General features: G+C 40.2%; 1 protein-coding gene across 3 annotated transcripts in view; it reads right to left on the reverse strand.

Moving 5' to 3' along the window:
• The window catches only part of MEF2A (myocyte enhancer factor 2A), a 93,868-nt gene that overhangs the window by 34,523 nt on the left and 39,432 nt on the right, over window positions 1-19,913 (reverse strand). For all 3 annotated transcript variants that reach the window (XM_063142162.1, XM_063142164.1, XM_063142161.1), the window contains exon 3: window positions 18,122-18,325. In XM_063142162.1, coding sequence (XP_062998232.1) covers window positions 18,122-18,325 — 204 coding nt within the window. The remainder of the gene's footprint in view (window positions 1-18,121; window positions 18,326-19,913) is intronic.

A 19,913-nucleotide genomic window follows, 5' to 3' on the forward strand; every position in this document is an offset into this window, starting at 1 on the left:
AAATGTCACTTTGCGGGCCTAACTCTGATAAGAGTAGCACTTGTTTTATCATTATCAAGTACCATAAGAGTAAAACTGTTATTTCTGCATGTCAAAAGGCGCACAAGTGGAATGTTGTAATCATTAAGCAAGGCTGGACAGAATATGTGGAGACTGGCCAGGCTATGTTTTCTCACAGGCAACAATATCAGAGATAACCAGCTCTTGCGCAAAACGGAGAAAAGCCCCTATTTCTTCGGAAACTGTCTATGTACATGCAAAACGATTCCACAATCATCTCCTCGTGCTTTCATTTTCAAGTTTTACAACCTGGTAGACATTTGGAACTTTCCCTTAAACAAAACGCATTGTTTTCCCTAAAACAATACAGACTCCATCAGTCTGTATTGACCCTTCCTTTACAGAGACCAGTTATCTTTTTCTATCGCCACAACTAGATTTTGTCAGCTAGTAAAATCTGTGGTCTTCACAACCCTGCCTCTCCCCCAACTCAGCGCAAAGAAGAGATCTCATCGCAAGTGCCACACCGTGCTTCAGAGGCAAGACGTTCTGGTGCTGTCAGAGTGCCTCTTAGGCCCAATGTGAGTTTAGTCAGTGCGTATGCCGCCCACCCACCCCGCCCCTGTCTAGGCTCAGGGAAAGAAAAGAGGGATCAGAGACTTTGGATGCAGCAAAATCATTTTGCTTCATGGTGCCTATGAAGCCCAATATGGCATTCAAGGTGAGCTCCACTTCTCATGGCTTTCAAGTGCCTCCAAAATCCAGCTCAAGCTCAGAGAGAAGTTGAACCATTCTCTCAAGCCTGGAGGAAGCAAGAGTGGTGCTCCCACACGACTCTGGGCTTCTAAGTGCCTCCAAGCACAGCACACAGCCAGAGAGGAGCCCCCACCCATTTCTCCCCATGCTAAAAATATACACTGGTGTATCCGGGAAGCTTGAAGTGGTAAGTTTGTGAATGAATCTGTAGGCCCTTCCCCATCACAAGCTGTGAGTCACACATAATTATATGTATTGGCATCACTTTCACACTCTGGGGGTGGGAACTTCCTCTCGGAGATCAGAAGACTTAGGGGCCAACCACGTAAGCAGTGCCATTGCTGGCATGCCGCTGTATAGGTCCTGCGGAATGGCACCTTATGGGACTGCAGGCCACAAGGAATAGCAAGTGGTCAGCAACATGCTAGACTAATGTCAATTGACCAACCCAAATATTTTTATTAACTACCTTGTTTCTAGCAAATTGTCACACTACTGAATTACAAAGGCTACTTGGAAGGATAATTAACACGGTGCTTTTCTGAACTCTGAATTTGTCAGGGTAGTTGGATATGCTCATCTTTTTCTTGGTCAGCAACAGGGCACGCGATCCTTTGATTTCTGCACCTGCCTCAGACTAACAAATCTTTTCAGTAGTATCTCATGTTATTTTCATCTGATTTTGTCGCTGTATTTAAGTAACTGTATGCAGTTTGGAACGCAAGGCCTCCTTTTCAAGCCTATGAATAGCGTGATGCATTCAATTTGGCAGTTACAGTACGGCACTAGTTTTTGAAGCTTGACTGAATCATGCAGAACATGTTGTGCAAAAAAGCTGCACCTGACCCAAGTACGAGTGTGGCACTTAACCTACAATTGCTATTCTTCAAGTGGCTCTTTGAGCAGTCACATTAGCAAGTTCTGTGCACATGCTAGCACAGAAGCTTCTAGAGTTTTTGGAGGACAGGGTGCTTCCTCCTCATCCCTTGCCAAGCATTTTTTGGGTGCCAAACATGTTAGTCAAGGAGCAAGGTTAATGTCTCACCAGCTTAGTTTATTCAACGCCAAGGAAGCATATTTATCCTATCCATGAAAGCCTTTGCAGCAGGGAAGGAGGATGTGGGTGCTCAAAGAACGTTTGTTACAATTAAGTGCAATTCTGCTTTTCTCCTTTCTGGCCTTTCTGTAGTCCCACAGATGTGAGATTGAAGAGCTCTTTGTCAGTGGAGGAAGTAGAATCGAGTGAACATTCTCTATAATCCCACTCTTGTAACACCTGCTTCTTTCATCACCCTACTGCTACTGGTGGGTTCCCCCCGCCCCAAAAGAGATCAAAATGGCCACCTGCAATGTTTTACCCCTAATGGAACTGCAAGCTTAAAGATAGTGAATCAAGTGAACATATTCTGCATCAACACTTTGTAACCTTAAAGAGGCTACCCAAATAACATGAAGCTAATGGCACAAGCAGCATCTGTCATAAACTGAAAGGGACACAGTGTGAAGTGGTTGGTGTTGGACTGGAACCCCGGACGAGCCGGGTTCAAGCGCCCACTTGGCCAAAAAGCTCGCTGGGCAACTTATGTAGAGTTAAACAGAGTTCACTATTCTGCACTTTGCAATCCTAAGAGTGTGTCAAATTTGCAGGCTTCAAATTTGACAAACCCTGAATCCCTGCTTACTGGCCTCTTCTCTTTCTCCCCATTATGTGGGTTGGGTTGGGAAGGAGCGAGAGGATCCTGCTCCTTAGAACCAGCTGCATATTTGGCTACTACACCATCTTTCCAGGCCACAGGCCACGCTTTACCCTGGGAGTCCATCATTTGCACCGGGCGGTGGGAGGGGGCCAGAGAACAGACACGAGAGGAAGTTTTTCCCTCGGGCTTGTTCCTAGGGCAAAATAGGAGGCCTCACTCTGGGCTTCCACATTGCTACTGACTACTTCTCTGCCACTGGTTCAGTGCTCATTACCTTGTAATGGACAAAGGTTAGCCACCAGTTGACAGGGCTGGGAATTAATTTTATCCACATTCACGACTGGAGTGTGTAAAGCATGTGGTTGTTGCTTTCTTCACAGCAATATTTGTGGTTTGCTATTCAGTTTCGCTGTTCTATAACCTTTAATAACAGCAATTTCACAGCAAACTCCGCTCCACGTGTGAAGAGCTTCCTGCTCAACAGAGGGTCCCCCTCAAGGAACTAGGGGCATTGCTTGAAAGGCCCCACACCAGCCTTACATGCATCCTGGTCATGGGAATGGCCTACAATACCTGTTCTCACACTATAGTAGACATGAGATTCTTGCCACCCCCAACAACAATCTTCCAGCATGCAGGGTGGGTGGTGGTATCAGTCAGCAGTCAGGCTGCCTGATGTCTGGATCCTTGCCCTATAACAGTCAAGGTCTGTGAGCTGTAACCCAAAAAAGCTGTGGCCATTTAAAACCCATGGGTAGTTCTTGCTCCCACACTCCACCCCACGTGGCAGACACAATCCACCACTAGAAATTTGGAAGTACTGGCCCATTCCTGCGGTAAACACAACCTGGCATTCATACTGTTCTAAACAGTGCCCATGTACAAGATGTGCTGTGTTTTTTCCAGTTGATGTAGAACTCCAGGCTCTGCAACATGATAATTGTGGTAACAATCATTCTCCATAGCTGTGCTTACAAAGAGTTTGCAATGAGTCAATTACCAAAGTATCGTATGGAACAATTATGTGGCCAAATTCCCAGAGGTGGGCAGCCACACACTTTGCAAACACCCTTGGGGATGTGTATGGTCCAAACCAGAAGACTCCTAATTGAAAACACCCATCTCCATATGCAAGTCTGAGCAAGGTTGGGGTTTCTGGTGGTCACAAGACTTCAAGGGCTCATCTTTCCCCAACAGATGGACAATGGTAGCTACTGATCCCACGTGGCTATTTCTATCTAAATGAATTTATTTATTTATTTAAAACATGTATATCCTGCCCTATATCAGTAAGAATCTGTTGAGAGATTGTCAGTCCAAATGGGCTGCTCCCCGAAACTGCTGTCATCTACAAAGAATAAATTCTTTATTTATTGCATAGATCTATATACCACTTTCTAGTGGGCTGTCCAAAGCAGAATAGATTCTATGATTCCCTTTTGCAAGAGGGTTGATACCTATCAATTGGGGTGATGGAGCAGCTTGAGTCAAGGTCAACACTTGAAATCACAAATCCATTCTCCACAAATGTAGATTCTCGGATAATATCGAACTACTTGTCTCTGAAAATTGCAAGTTGGTTGCCAAAAGGTAATTGATGGTGGAAGTGGCCTGCGATGAAAGCAAAAAATTATGTGTGGTCGAGTCCAATGTGTTTTTATGGAATGATTAATGTCACTTGGTCTTCTGATGTTGGAACTGTATGCTGAAACCAAGGGAGGCACAGCGAGTACTACCAAAAAGTGCACGAATTGCAATGTTGCCAGATGGAAAGGGTTTAAATTGGGATCATTCTGTATAAGAGGAAGGAGGCTGAGGAATGATATCCTGAATAAATGCTCCCTTGGCCTCTTTAATGATCAACCAAGGAAGTCAAAACTTGCACTGTATCACTCTCCAAAACAATTCTAGGTATACTGATCGTTATTTGGGCTTTTTTGTTTTTAGCACAGGCATACATTCCATCAAATCTGATGTGTGTTTAGTTATTGTTTTAGTAATTTCCTCAACAGAAATGTTTGGTACTTTCACTGGTGCACTGCTGTCCATCGGGGTTGGGGGTGTCAACCCTGCTGAATTAGGGCCTCATGCAGTCTTTGTAGCCACTTTCATATTACGGCTAGCTTTTTAAAAATCTGCTCCCTTAACTAAACATTATGCATCCCTTTGTAGGCCTTCTTCCAAGGCACCTGAAGGACAAGAGCCATCCATTTTGTGGACTCCAAGCCCCCGCGACTCTTGGGTGAGTCCCTCCCAACACCAGGGACTTAGTTAAGATTTAGTGGAAGGACATTTTTATAGCTGCCAGCTCTCTCTCCAAAAAGATAGATTTAAGCCAGGATTCTCCTATTTGTGCTAGCCTGTTTAGTACATTTTTGGCAGATAGTTCATGGCACTGCATTGAGGGGTTTACCTAAACATGTTAGGCAGCAAAGACAACCTTCAGATTCAGCAAAAGAGGTCCTGCTGTGTGTTATTCACAAGACAACCTGAGGATCATTGCTCCAGAAGCAAGTAATGGTAGAAGGTAGAAATGAGAAATACATACAGAAAACTGATTATTGCTCAACCTCAGAAGACGGAGTAAAGTGTTCTCACTCTACAGTAGCAAGGAAAGAATTGAATTAGTGAGGAACTAACACCCAAAGATGGCATTCAAAGGGAGAAGTGAAAGACCTCCTCACTCTTCCAAAGCTGTAGATATTTCTGTGATTCCTTTTGTGGTACTGCTCAGAGACCATGTGGGAGAAATAGCCAGTATGGTGCAATATACATTGGATATGGATATCTGAAACATGGGACAAACTGCCTGTTCAGCCATAAAGCTCACCTGGTGACAAACCAATAACTCATAAGCCTGCATCACAGCACTAGGACTGTAGAGGAAAAGTTAGTTATCAGTGCCTTAGACTACAGTCCTCTATCCAGTCATATTTGCAGTAAAACACAAGTGATCATTCTATTATGTGCATAAGCAAGTTGGCATTCTTCCAAAAGTATTTCTACATCCTAACACCTGCACAAAAGTCACCATGCTGACTACAAAAGAACAAGCGCATAAAAACAGATAACCAATCTGTTACATTATTTTGTAATCCCTAATGTCAAGCAACAATTTGGCGGGATTCGCAAAAACAACCTGATATAATGCCAGCTGGAACAAGTTTCAATCCTAGTTTTCAGTGACCAGAATATGTAGTTTGGCTTTCTAGGTACTCAATATTCAGGAGACTGAAAGATTAACTTTCAAGTCTGGGTATTAATTTCCAAGTACACTTATGTTCTACCTAGACTTTCATTTGAAGAATACGTAAGGGCTTGTATTTCACAATTCCATTTGCAAGTTTCAAAAAACAGCTGCCTTTTGTTATTATAACATAGGAAGTATGTGGCATCATTCCAATTAAAAGTCACACGTACGTACGTGTGTGTGTGTGGAGAGAAGATCAACCCAGCATGCCCAAGTTTTAAGAAATGGGGGGGGGGTGCTTCTCTTGTTCCCATTACTATCAGAGGCAAGCTTGTGGGGATGTGAGGGCCTTCTCAGTGGCTGCTCTCAGTCTCTGGAACTCCCTGCCAAAAGAGACTAGGTTGGCTCCCACTGTCTTGTCCTACCTCCAGTAGGCAAAGATGTTTATATTGAGGCAGGCCTTTTGCATGTAAGGTGGTCTGCTGTTGAAGCGAGTTAATCTGATTGGTTCCTGGCTATGTCTTTTAATACATTCGTTTTTATGTTATGGTTTAACCATGATTTAACCACGTTTTACTCTGTTTTTTTTATACAAAGATTAGAGAGAAATTATTACTTGAGATCAGATTAGAAATTAATGCACTTCTTCTTCATTGCTTCAGGGCCACAGAGGACAGAGACACAATTGAGGTTTTTCGGGGGGTGGGGAATTGAATGCTATGAGAATAAGGTCTCTCCAGAATTGATTCTGCTGCATACTTTTCAAATCTGTATGTAATTTTGCCCTACTCTCTTGTATGTGTAAAGTCTGGTTGGTGACCGTAATAAAGTTGATGATGACGATTTTGCATCTATCTGCATTTTATTGTGCTTAGTAGCCATGAGAACCAGTTTTGACGGAAAGGTGGGATATCAAATTCATAAATAAGTAAAGCATTCCTTTATATCTCTAAGAACACAGGAGCTGTGCTGAATCAAAGGCTCATTTAGTCCAGCAGAATCACACAGTGGTCAACCAGCTGCTCATAAGAAATCTACCAGCAGGGCATGAGTGCAATAGCAGCAACACACTTGGGTTCCCCAATAACTGAATAGACTCAATACTGGAAGTAATATACAGCCATGTCTAGTAGCCACTGACAGCCTCATCCTCCATGATTTTGTCTATCCCCTTTTAAAGCCATCCAAGTCGGTGGCCATCACTACATATTGTGGTAGCGAATTCTCTAGTTTAACAACGTGCTGTGTGAAGAAGTACTTCATTTTATCTATCTTGAACCTCCCACCAATCAGGTTCATGGGATGATCCCAGGTCCTAGTATTATGACAGAGCACCTCTGAACTTTCTCCACACCATGCTTAATTTTCTACACCTCTATTATATCCTCCATACTTGCCTTTTTTCCTAAGCTAAACAGTCACTGACATCTTAATCTTTTTTCATAGGAGAGTTACTCCAATGCCTTGATCATTTTGGTTGTTCTTTTCTAACTCTGCATTACTGTTTTTGAGGTGCAATGACCAGAACTGCACATAATATTCTAAGTGTGGTTGCACCATAGTATTGGCAGTTTTATTTTTTAATTCCTTTTCTAATTATGCTCAACATGGAATTTGCCTTTTTCACAGCAGCTGCACACTGGGTTGACATTTTCATTGAGCCATCTGTCACAACTCTTTCTTGGTTAGGTACTGCCAGATTGGATCTCATCAGTGTACACATGAAGTTGGGTTTTTTCTACCCCAATGTGGATCACTTCATTTTTTAATTTACAATAATTGTATACCAGTTAATATAATATCTCTAAGCAGTTTACATAAAAAAATACTTTGGAAAAATATTCCATGACTAAGTTTGCATCAGAATCTTTGGTGAGGGGCTTTGGCAAAGGCTTTCTGGAAGTCCAATAAATCATTCCTGTCCACATGTTGATTGACACTCCCAAAGAACTCTAAAAGTTTAGTCAGACAGGACATATACCTTTACAAAAGCCATGCTGTGATCCTTTTCCAGCAGGACTTGTCCTTCTATATGCTTGATAATTTTACTCCTTTAACTTAGTTGTCATCCAATGATTCAACTGCCTCCCTAGCCAGTTTCCTGCTTCTGATGTATTTAAAGAATTCTTCATTGTTGGCCTTGATGTTATTAGCTTATGCTCCTCAAAATATTATTGCATCCCTTATTGTCTGCTTTCATTTCCATTGTACAAGTTTGTATTCCTGCTTGTTCTCATTTAGGCTAGACTTTCAATTTCTAAAGGAAGCCTACTTTTCTCTAATAGCTTTTTTTAACACACTGCCTGTTAACCATGCCCGTGATCTCTTGGACTAGGTCCTCTCTTTCCTGGCCTGTGGTATAAAATCTAGCTGAGCTTCTGTTATTCACAAACATAGTTGATCTCATGCCTTATTTGGTGTCATGTCTGACCAGATCTGGGATAGGATAACTCTTCAGATGAAAACCCTGACATTGCAAAGCCTAATGACCCTGTGGGTCTAATAATATTCCAGGCACCTTTGGCAGCTGTGGAGAAGCTATATTGGGCCATTCTGCAACGGTGGACCCTCAGGATCTTCCAATGGGGTCCCTGGAGGCTGTACCTCACCTGTGGAGTCAGAGGAGAAGGCTGAGCATCCACTCAGTCCTAGAGCATGCCAATGCCAGAAGGTGGAATGCACAGGCCACCACTCAAGAGGCAAAGTGAGTTACTAAAGACCCACAGCAACCAGGCTCCTAGAGTATATGTCTGCTGAAGAGGAAGGGTATCCTTGGAAGTAGAAAGACTCTGAAGTCTGTAGTAACAGCTTGCACATGTACATGGGTGTGGACTGGGAAACCTAGTTATATAAACTCTCAATTGAGACCCACTGTTTGCTGGAATGCCACCTTTAATTCAGTCCCAGCACCTTGTAACCTAGTTTTCCTAACCTTGACTCTTCTTTGGACTGATCTTTTGTGCTGCTAACACCTTAACTCATGGTAAGATCCTGTCCCTTGGATTGTGCTTGATTTGGACTGCTTGCCTGTGATAGACAGGCTCTGCCTCAGACCTGCTCATGGACAGCTATTCTTCTCAACTGGTAATACTGTGCTTTTGATTTCTGTCTGCCTTCTGACTTTGAAGAATGTATTTGCTCCATGGACTGAGCCTGACCCAGTCATGGCAGGATGTTTTGTTACAATGCCTTTACAAGCTGAACATAATAATTCTAAGGCTACAATTCTACCTAAGCACACTTATTCGCAGATCACTGAAATAAGTGACTCCCTGTCATGAACATGGCTAAGATCGGTCTAATTATGGTACTTAGCAGAATAAAATGATCAATTACTTATTAAGATATTAAATTGTATTATATCGTTAAAGTAACTGGTAATTATGAGAAATGTTTGGTATTCAAAATTTTCCCTTAGGGGTATAATTTGCATGGATGTTCTGAGCAAAAGAATAATGTAAGACAGGAGAGGTTTCTGCCACACCAAAAACTGCTGCTTCAATTGCACATAAGAGCAATGAACCGTTGAGTAGAAATGTGTATCCAAACCAATCTTCTATGTCTACTAGAGAGTAATCAAGAAAACCATGGTTTTGCTTAATAATCAGCTCAGAAAATGGTTTGAACGCACATGACGTGGTTCTACTGCTGAAGCTAAGCAATCTGACTGTAGACTTGTGTGTATGGGTGACTAAAGCAAGCTGGGAATTATATGCAAGCTGCTCAAAGTTCCCTGGAGAGCAGGCTTTAAGGGCAAGCAATACATATATAAATACATCCAGTTTTCAGTAGCTAAGAGGTGGTGGCCAGTCTGGAAGGGGGGGGGAAGCAGGAGGTGTGGGTGGGTGTGATGTCACCATGCTAGCATTTTATTTTCCAACTTTTACTGTGAACTAGCCTACTGGAGTGCTAAAGGGGAAGGTGGCATAGTTAGAAGGAAAGGTTCTTTCACCATCATCTACAGAGTAACAAAGGAGTTTGCAAATTACATTTCAGATATCGAAAGGTTGAATTCTGTCAAGGCCCCAAATGGTTTTTAAATAGAATTATTTAGAATCAAAATGTCAGGCTCCTAAAAGTCTCAAGAATGATTGATTAAGTCATTGAATTGTGGAATCGTGTGTGTTTATTTTATTTATTTATTTAAAACATTTATATCCCGCCCTATATCAATAAGATCTGAGGGAGGCATACAGATAAAAGCATACAGTAAGCATTACTATCGGTATAAAGGAAGTCATTTTTACCCTCACACTAGCCAAATATTTTAGCTCCTAGTCCCTTTTCCTGGCTTCTGCCAAAAAAAGGGATACAGAACACAAAAGGAGGATCACATCAAGTAGGCAGATAAAGGGCCACTTCACACATTACACATTTGCTTGACATGAAACCATCACCAGGTTCGAGATATGCTTTTGCTAGCATGATATGCTTCATGCTATGTTTTGTGCAAACACAGACTAATAAATTAATAATACATCCTAATGAGTTATGTGAACTGGACGAAGTAATTTAAAAAATCCTTCCCTTTCAATTCATTCCTTTCCCCTTCTCTTCCAAACACTGAGTTAGCTCCGCTGTTTGGGATGAGGAAGCCTAGGGGAGTTTGCAACATGGGCTAGATTAGAGACTCACTGTTCATAAGTATAAAAACAGTAGGTGTACATAAGCCCCTAGGGCCAAGGCACACTTGAAGTAGCTCTTTGGAGGCTGGCCACAGAAAACACAACAGTTGGTTTCAATGTCAGAATTACTGACACTTTTAACTCTGCAGAACCAGTTTCTTTTGAGGATAAGGGGAAAACCTGGCACCTTCCATTTTTTTCTGGAGGCAAGCAAATTAAAAAATGGATTTGTCCTAACATGCAACTTTTTCGTCACCCTGAAGCAGTTACTATATTTAAACTATTGTGCTTCAGGAAATTCTCCATCTGCCAACCTGTAGGTAATTCAGAATGACAGTAACTGACCAAGAGGTGTTTCTAGATGTATCTGTTCTTTCAAGACCACCAGTGCGCTACGCCATTAAAATCACTCATACTGCTACCCCCCAAAAAGCAATTTGTGTAAGAACGATTAGACAAGGCCCCTGCCCCTCACCTCAGCACATTTCAAAGGCAGACCACAGCAGTTTTACATGACAAATGGAGAAGTTACTTCATTATTTCAGTTGCATATAAGACATAGTACAAACTAACATGCTACTGTGGCTATTTGACATGTGGTATGTAAATTAATCAGTGTACATTTTCACTTCTGCCTTATTAATTTCTATTATTGGGACAGATAAAGGAAGGTGCCATGGTTTGGCTCATCGTCATCAAACTCTGGACCTGGAAGAGACCAGAAAGTTCTGAAAGCTCTTATTTTATGCAGCGCTTGTAAGGAAATATATTGAACTATTCATAATTTAATCATCTTCCCTTCTGAGCAGGACATTTTCATAGAAAGACAGATCTCTGTACAGATTGCATAATGGTTCTCTTGCTGAATAGCATGCAAATTCAAGATTAACAGTGTTTTAAAACATATTGTTCAATTGAGCATGGGCAGGTAATGCTCAAAGGACACAACCACTTGATGTCAAAACAACAAATAATTTAGTACTCTAATAGCGGTCACTTTCAGCCAATTAGGGACTCCAAATGGCTGTCACATGTGACAAATGACAGTTGGGGATGGGGAGCCTGCCTACAGCACCTGGAAGAGCATGGAGGTTCATTCATGTATTTTCACAATATGGGTGAGACATAAAAATTGTGGGTTCTCATTTCATTTCCACCTGTAACAAGCAATAAAAACAAGGTATGTTAAACAAGAGGAACAGCACACCTAGAAGCTAAAGTAATCAACATCCCTGTTGAAATTCTCTGGAGTGTAGCTCATATCCCCCAGGTACAGCATTCATCTGGTTCACAGACGTACACCTGCTTCCTTATGGTGCACCTTTGCATGTGGTTCTACATGTGGAAATTAACTCAGGTCACTGTATCCTAAAGTTATACACTCTTAAAACAGGTTTCTATACCATTTAGGGAATGACAATGAAGATTTTACTTCAACAACAATTCTGATTTTTTTTTTTAAAAAAAGAGATAAACACATTAGGATGCCCACTATCTCTGTGTCCAGGAAGGGTGTCAAGACACATCTTTTTAACTTGGCTTTTTAAATTGTTGTTATAGCTTTTAATATTGTTTTACTATTTTACTCATTTTTTTACCATTTTTATCCAATATATGGCGGGGTTGGTTTTTTTTTTAATGTTTTGGCTCTTTTGTAAACCACCTTAATTGGTTTAAAAAGGCAGCATAGAAAATAATATAAATAAGAACCTAAGAAGAGCCAGGCTGGATTATACCAATCTGTTCAAACAGTGGCCAAGCAGATGCCCAAGAAAAACCCATAAGCAGGCCATAAATGCAGCAGCACTCTCCTTCCCAAGTTCCCCAGCATCTGGTGTACATAGGGATACTGCCTCTGATAAATAAGATGGCCACCCTTTACCCTCAAACAAGATTAAATGCACTTGCCCTAATCCAGCATGGGCATCCCAGATGCAGAAAAGGACTTCCACACATGTCAATTACCATGTTGAATTTGGAACTACATGCAAGATGTGCATATGAATAAGAGCACAGAGATTAATCCTGAATGATGTAGATGAGGATGCATATTCCTCCATCTTATATAGATGTAAAATGTTCATCTCAACCTCACGTATCTCAGGCTACTTAGGGTACAGCAGCTGTGACAGTTTCTCTGTGGATCAGAATCGGTATTTACAAATAATTCAGATGCTGCAGCTATTCTTAAGTGTAATGTATGAGTTAAATCATGTGGTAAGAGACTAGGTATACTTGAATGACCATATTCTTCGCCATTTCTCTCCCTGAACCCTGCCTTCTAAGTATGAGCAACCAAGATAACTTACACATGCACAGGATGGAATCAAATGATTTCAAATCATCATGCCATCTGATGGCAAACATGTCCTATTAATATTACAATTTCTTTTAAAGTTCACTATTTTCAAACCCGGTGTAAATACTATTATTTATTTGTATTTTGATATACAAATTTTATAGGAGTGGGCAGCATGATGAGAGGGTGTTTATCGACCTCCTGTACTAATTATTCAAGATCATATCTCCTGTGTCATGCTGACGAAGCAGCTCAATAGTCATATAAATTGTCAGTGGTTTCTCAACAGGGTCCAAAGAGCTGGAGGAGATACTCTTATCTGAAGCATCGGTATTACATTAGTTGATCTAAAGCTGGCTTCCACATAGGATGGAACGTGACCAGTGCCACCTAGGTGTTCTCTTATTCAGTATAGTTCTCATATGATCTTCTTTGCTCTGTGTTTTATTTATTTTATTTATTCAATTTATATGCTGCCTATATTCAAAATAGCATTAAAAAAATCATCCTGCCATGTGTTTAGATATTTCAATTGAAAGCATGTATTTATTTATTTATTTATTTATTGCATTTATATTCCACTTTTTCCTGCAAGGAACCCAAGGTAGAGTATATGATCCTCTTCCCCATTTCATCCTCACAACAGCCCTGTGAGATAGGCTAGGGGCAGAGTCAGGGATTGGCCCAAAATCACCCAGTGGCTGAGTGGTAACCTGAACCTGGGTCTCCCCAGCCCCAGTCCAACACTCTAACCACTACACCACACTGACTCTCTATTTTGACTGTTGCTTGATCTGAATTTGTTCTAAACTGTTTTATACTGTTTTATTCCCAGGGTGGGGGTGGGATAATAACATTTTTATCATCCGTAAAATGCCTTGGAAACTGTTGTTGTTGTTGTTAGAAGACAGGAAATAAATACATTTGGGGACTACTGGAAATAAATACATTAGGGGACCTCAATGGAAAGCACATAGCAGCCTGTCAATACTGAAGACCAGATGGTAGACTCTTGGCCCATGAAGCTTAATAATCACTAATGCGAAGTGTCTGCATGGATTTCAAGAGATTACATTATACTTTTAACTTTTTTTAAAGACCTGAAAATGCTCTCCCTCCCAGGTGTGGAAGCTAGCAAAGATGCCATTTACTAGGGTAACACAAGACAAACAAGGAAGGTAGGTCACGTTTTAGACAATCACCTGAACTGTGTCACTTTAAATTAATGAGGGAACCATACTGAATCAGTGTTCTCTTAATAGAAGAGGACAGAACTAGCAGGGAATGACATGTAATTTCAGAGCTTCCAAGCTATACTGCGACTCTTCAAGAATAAAACTAAACTGTTTACATCGTTTTGTAGCATTCCTCTTGTAATGCATCATACAATCCTCTATCAACCCATACATTCAGCTTCCAAATAACTTAGATGCACCAAAGATTAAAAAAAAACACCACATAAGAGATACTGGCACTTTAGTTTGATCATTTTAATCTACACCTAACATGGTCACAGTTCTTCATGCTATGGTAACATCCAAGCTGGACTACTGTAAAACAATCTACATGGGACTGTCCTTGAAGAGTGGTGCTCTGAAACTTCAAATAGTCCAAAATTAAGCAGACTGATTTGAAACTAGGGCTCACTTCTCAGAATTTATAGACTGGATTTCATTCCAGTTACATTGGCTACTAGTTTGTTTCCAGACCCAATTCAAGATGCTGGTGTTGATCTTTAAAGCTCTAGTTTGAGATCAGAATACCTGAATAACCACTTCATTGCCCATGTACCTCCTTGTGTACTCTCATCAACATCTGATGCCCTTCTTCATGCTTTTGTGAGTGAGTAGGGTGGACACAACAGACAGGACCTTTTCAGTTGAGGTGCTATAGTTGTGGGACACCCTTCCAAGACAGGAGCATTAGCGGCTGGCTCACTTTTCAGTAAACAACAAAAATCTGATGATTTAAGCGAGCATTTGGGGGATGAATAAGAGGTGTGCCACTGAATATGGTTTTTTTTCTTATGATGATGACACCTTGCGTATCTTTGGTGTAAAACTATTTTTGTAAGGTGTCTTAGTGTTCCACTGGGACTGAAAATGCTGGATACAAAGTATAACAGATAGATAGATTTATTCTAGCAGGAATAAATGAAAGTGAGATCCTTGCATTAGTAATTTCTGAAATGTTGTAGTTAAACACGGCTTATTCAACTCAATTACTAGGAGACAGCAAAGATAGCTGGGAAATTCCTAACAAGAACTTACAAAAATAAAAATCTTTCCTATTAACTCAATCTTGCCAAAAAAATATTCTACTCACCTGCCTGCCCACACATGCATATGTTTATTATTTATGGGATACCAAAAAATCTTAATAAATCAACCATCTCTCAGTTAATTAAAAAGGCTTCCCTTTCATCACCTGGAAGAAATACTTACTCTTCACGAGTGACCAAATATTCATTTAAACATTTGTACTAACTACCCCTTACAATATTTCAAACACTTACAAACAACATATTCCATACCTTTCTTCTACCAATCTGATTTAAATGCAGTGATAAATAGTGCCCCATGTCTTGGCAGCTAAAGCACCATCCTGACCCTGGTAAGCAGAGCAGAGCCTTCCAGATCTACCTGCACCCAGGGAAACCCCCTACCTAACACCTTTATTACTAGGAAATCGCTGCTTGTATAGTGCCTTTTATCCTCTTTTTCCTGCAACCTTTTGATCTTTAACATAGAGAGTAACAGGACTACTCAAAACACTGACTTCCGTGCTTCAACCAAAATGGCCAGTGTCCCAAAAAGCTATGTATGACCTTCTGTACTGTATGGAATCCTTCATGTCAGAGTATTGAAGGTTATCACTGTGCCAGAGGCAAGTTTGCTCCTGCTCCTGGCACAATGCCACAAGCTGTGAAATATAACTATACAATTACATAAAATAAGGCTTGCTGAAGGTCAGTGAAGTGTTGCAATTTACTTCCGTTTTCATCCACTCACTATAATTGGCTGGAACAGCCGCAGAAGCCATGCCAATCACTTACCACACACACCCATTAAGTTCTCCAAAAATATCAAGGAGAACTTTTAACTTACAAGTCTTTGGGAACGTATTCAGCAATATTCTAGAAGACGCTAACACAGTAGCAAATTGACGTAATAACATAAAGAGGTTCTACATCCAAAGGAAGATGCACTTCTAGCCTCATTTTTCACCCTTTCCCACTTTAAATGGTAGTTAAACACTACTACCATACTAGAAGATTAACACTGATTTTACAAATAACGAACACCAACAAACAGTAAATGTGCTAAGGTTTTTACATCTTTACTAACAGTGAATACATTCCATTCCATCACTAAGCCTTCTGGTCTATGTTTTAGCAGGCAACAGAGAAAGAGACAGATGGAAACAATGCACAAACTGCAGTATGAGTTATTGTATGATTTAAGAATCAGTACATTAGGTGACGTAATTTAGGAGGAGAGAACTTCACTGAACTAGTACAAATTCAGGTAATAGCTGTATTTTCTTTGTTAAAAGGATAACATGGGTAAGATGCTTTCATGTACTGAAGTTCTAGGATACAGAAAAGATCCTTAACAGAAGTTGGCCAGCTCTGTTTAACTTCAAGTATGTTTATAGTTCTACACAGTTGCCAACTAAATAAAGAAGAAATACCTGAAGATGAGCAATTATTCAAAACATTGGCTAAGAGCTGTCCCACCCATCCTCACCTGGAAAACCATTTGTTACTTGCCTAAAAAGAAAGAGACACCGCCCAGAGATGTATAGTAATTTTCATGGGCTGAATATAACCAATAGATTCCTGTTGCACAAGTAGGACATTCAATTTAAGAGAACAGTTGATGATTTATTTATAAATGTGATTAGTAACTATAAAACAATAATCCATTTTAAAGTTAAGAACTGGATTTATTTATTATAGTAACTACGTAGTTTTGCTCCATTTGCACCATGGCAAGAACAGTTTACTTGCATGGATCCATTAAATATGAAAGCAGGAAGTGTGGCCTTAAAGCGTCTCTGCCTATTAAATTGTGGCTAGGATACTCTTTAAACAATACCAAGGTTCAACAATCTCGCCCACCTGCTTCACCATGGCAAAGGGGTAACTAGTCTCTGGCAATCAAGGAGAGCCTGAGGCTTTCTTCGAACTCTGGAGCTACAAAGGAGAGGAAAACAACCTCATCCCCAAAATTTGGCTGAAACTTGGGTTTTCTTTGGGTTCTTCATTTGCTGAGCACAAATGGAGAGCCATAACAAGACTCTACCTCCTGTCTCCAGCTTAGAGCTGGAGGGGGACATCAAAGGTGCAATGTGTAGAGGGTCAACAAAATTTGTTCACCACCTACACAATTAATAAACTGTGTCTTAATTTAAGAAACAATACTATAAGCCAAGCCATAACTGACTTTAAATGCAAAGGAGCACATACTAATAGGAGTAAGTGAGCAATCTCTGACTGAAGTTAGTTTCAGCAGAATAGTACGGTTCAAGACTACAAAAGGCAATTGGTGGAATGACATGTTGGATGATGAAATTGGTTATAATAAATCCTGCCTTTAAACTTGACTTGCTATAAAACAGTGTATAGGAAAATGCAAGACCATATTGTTAAAATGTGTTTAGAGACCACATTTAAAAGTGCATATACATGTTTTATACTTGTTTACAATGATTCTACATGGGGGGGGGGGGACTAAATTAAACTGAGTCAATAATACCTAAAGTCCAGTGGTAACGTCATCTCATATTTGCAGAAGGATTTTAGTTCAAGATGTTGAAGGGTCCCTATTTCCTAAAGAGAATAATGAGAACACCCTCCAAAGCCATATACCTGAGTATATCTTCATTATCTTTAGATATGCAAATATGCTAACACAAACCTGAAATACACTTAAAAGTGTACTGATGTACTGAACAGGATTCTGTTTCAAAAAATGTGCAACCACATTTGTCAAAAACAAATTTGACAAGCACAGAGCACCTCTGTAGATCAAGGTCAACATGTCATATTCAGCATCAACTCAGCAAGAATAAAGCTACAGTAAAAACAAGCTACTATGCACAACTACCCCGGCACTTGATGATGTTATAGCTGAACCACATGTGTCACACTTGACTACTTTCCTTTTATTGCCATTCTTGAAGTTAAGTACAGTCTTAAATAGAATTTCAATTTTATAGCAATTGGACATCAATACTCTTGTCCATAGATTAAAGAAGCATTAACAAAACCTCTCATACACAAATTGTTTAGCTACAGAAAACATAACTGCTCAGTCAAATTTTATTTTGGTCAATTAGATCTAAGCCGTGTCCTATGTGGCTTAGGCCGAGGTTCCTTCAGGGACAGCTCCCATGGCTTGATAGCCATTTCAAGCATATTAGGTAAGGCAATGTATAATTTGGAATAAATACTATTAATTGTCATTACTTAAGTTAATGTCCAGACAGGTATAGTTGGCTTTTCCGGAACTAAATGTGGTAAGATTCATTAATTGTTACAATTTGTTACCTCAACAATATCTGAGTTGGTTCTGCTCTCATGGGGTTCGTTGTACTCGGTATACTTGAGTAGAACTTTGTCCATATCCGTGCTGGCATATTGAAACAGTTTGTTAGAACTGTTAAAAATTATGAGTGCTATTTCACAGTCACAAAGCACACTCAGTTCATAGGCTTTCTTCATTAATCCAAACTTCCTTTTTGTGAAGGTCACCTATGCAAGAGAGAAATGGGGGAAGCATTTTAAAAAACATACAAAACATTTTTAACGGTGATCAATATCAGTTAGTGCATACTCATTCCAACTGGACAAACGTTAAACATAATAGAGAATAGCAAGTTTAAGTAGTCTGTGTCTTCAGAAATAGGGTTTCTCGCAATTAATTATGATGGGGACAAGAATTAGGATTCAAAGAGCTTTTAGGTGCCCTTAAGGTTTTGGGATTCTTCACTTCTTTTCCCAACAACATACCCTGATGTAATAACACAATGCTTTTGAAAGTCTGCTCTGTTCCAAACCTGGCTTGCCATATGGCAGATATGTACTTGCACTCCTAAAATGATTCCTAAATACTCAAGAACAGAAATAGGCAAACTATCTTTCACACTGGCAACTTACTCTAGATAGCTTCCGCTATTTTACCACTAGGTATAATATGATTATGAACACAAATTAAACTGACACAAGGTTCTATGCACTTATTACAGTGACTTTCCAAGTTTTTCATGCATCTACTCAAAAATTAGTGTCCAGGTAGTACAGAAACTTACTAACTAAGATTTATTTAGGTCTTGACTACAGCTTCTTGAGTCACTCACATATACATGGAAAAGGAAAAGCTGATTTGGGAAACCAGCAGTCCTTCTACATAGACAGGTCCCAGTGCTACCAAATAAAAGACATTTCGACTTGTCCTCCTTAACAGCTTTTTTTGCAAAGGAAAAAAAAGATGGAATTGGAATAAGCAACTGGAAAACACAGCAGGGTTACAAATAGAAGATGACATCTGGACCCCACATAGTTCCATGAATGAGGTAGGATGTTTGCACAATAAAAGCTTCACCTGGAAGCACCTCAGGACACAAAGTCAGGGCAACATGAAACATCCTGTGCCTCCTGTGAGAAGTCGCTTGCCCTCTCCAACTGATCATTGCCATCACTCTGCATCCCATATTTATGCCTTCAGCAACAATATGATGCTATAAGGAGGTCAGGCAGAAAGTTCCTGAGCTCCTAGGTCATTCAGTTCACTATAGATACCCTGGCCAAGCAAAACGAGCATAAATAACGAGGCTGCCAGTTCCAGAGCTGGACATGCAACAAGGTCAGTGTGACTCAGGAGAAGAAAAGGTATTTGCTACAAGGAATACTCAAGAGTTGGTTGAATGGCAGAAGCCCAGTAGATTTTAACCTACTCGTAGTCTGTAAGCACAACAAAACAATGTTGTATATTTGAGAGGCAAACAAGCAGCTTTTCCTCTTACATGTTATCTTCTAAAGCAAGCCTGACATTTGGCTCAAGAAAAAATGGAAGAATGTAGCTTCAACACTGCCTTTAAGCATATTGTTTTGCTTGAAGGATACCCATCGTCTAAGGAAGTGAGAGAATTGCTTAAGCCAAGGACAGTCATTATTAAATGCTATTACATTGTAAAAACAGGCGTGTGAAACTGCTCTTAGAGATAGACACAACCAGACTGGTCCCAAAGGACCACAGAATTTCTATTGCAGAAGCATGAACCAAAGAATTATGAAGTGGTTCTTTATCTGAAGCCACCCATGTGCTCACTCTTACTTCCTT

Source organism: Elgaria multicarinata, chromosome 16 (assembly GCF_023053635.1).
Source record: "Elgaria multicarinata webbii isolate HBS135686 ecotype San Diego chromosome 16, rElgMul1.1.pri, whole genome shotgun sequence".
NCBI lineage: Eukaryota > Metazoa > Chordata > Lepidosauria > Squamata > Anguidae > Elgaria > Elgaria multicarinata.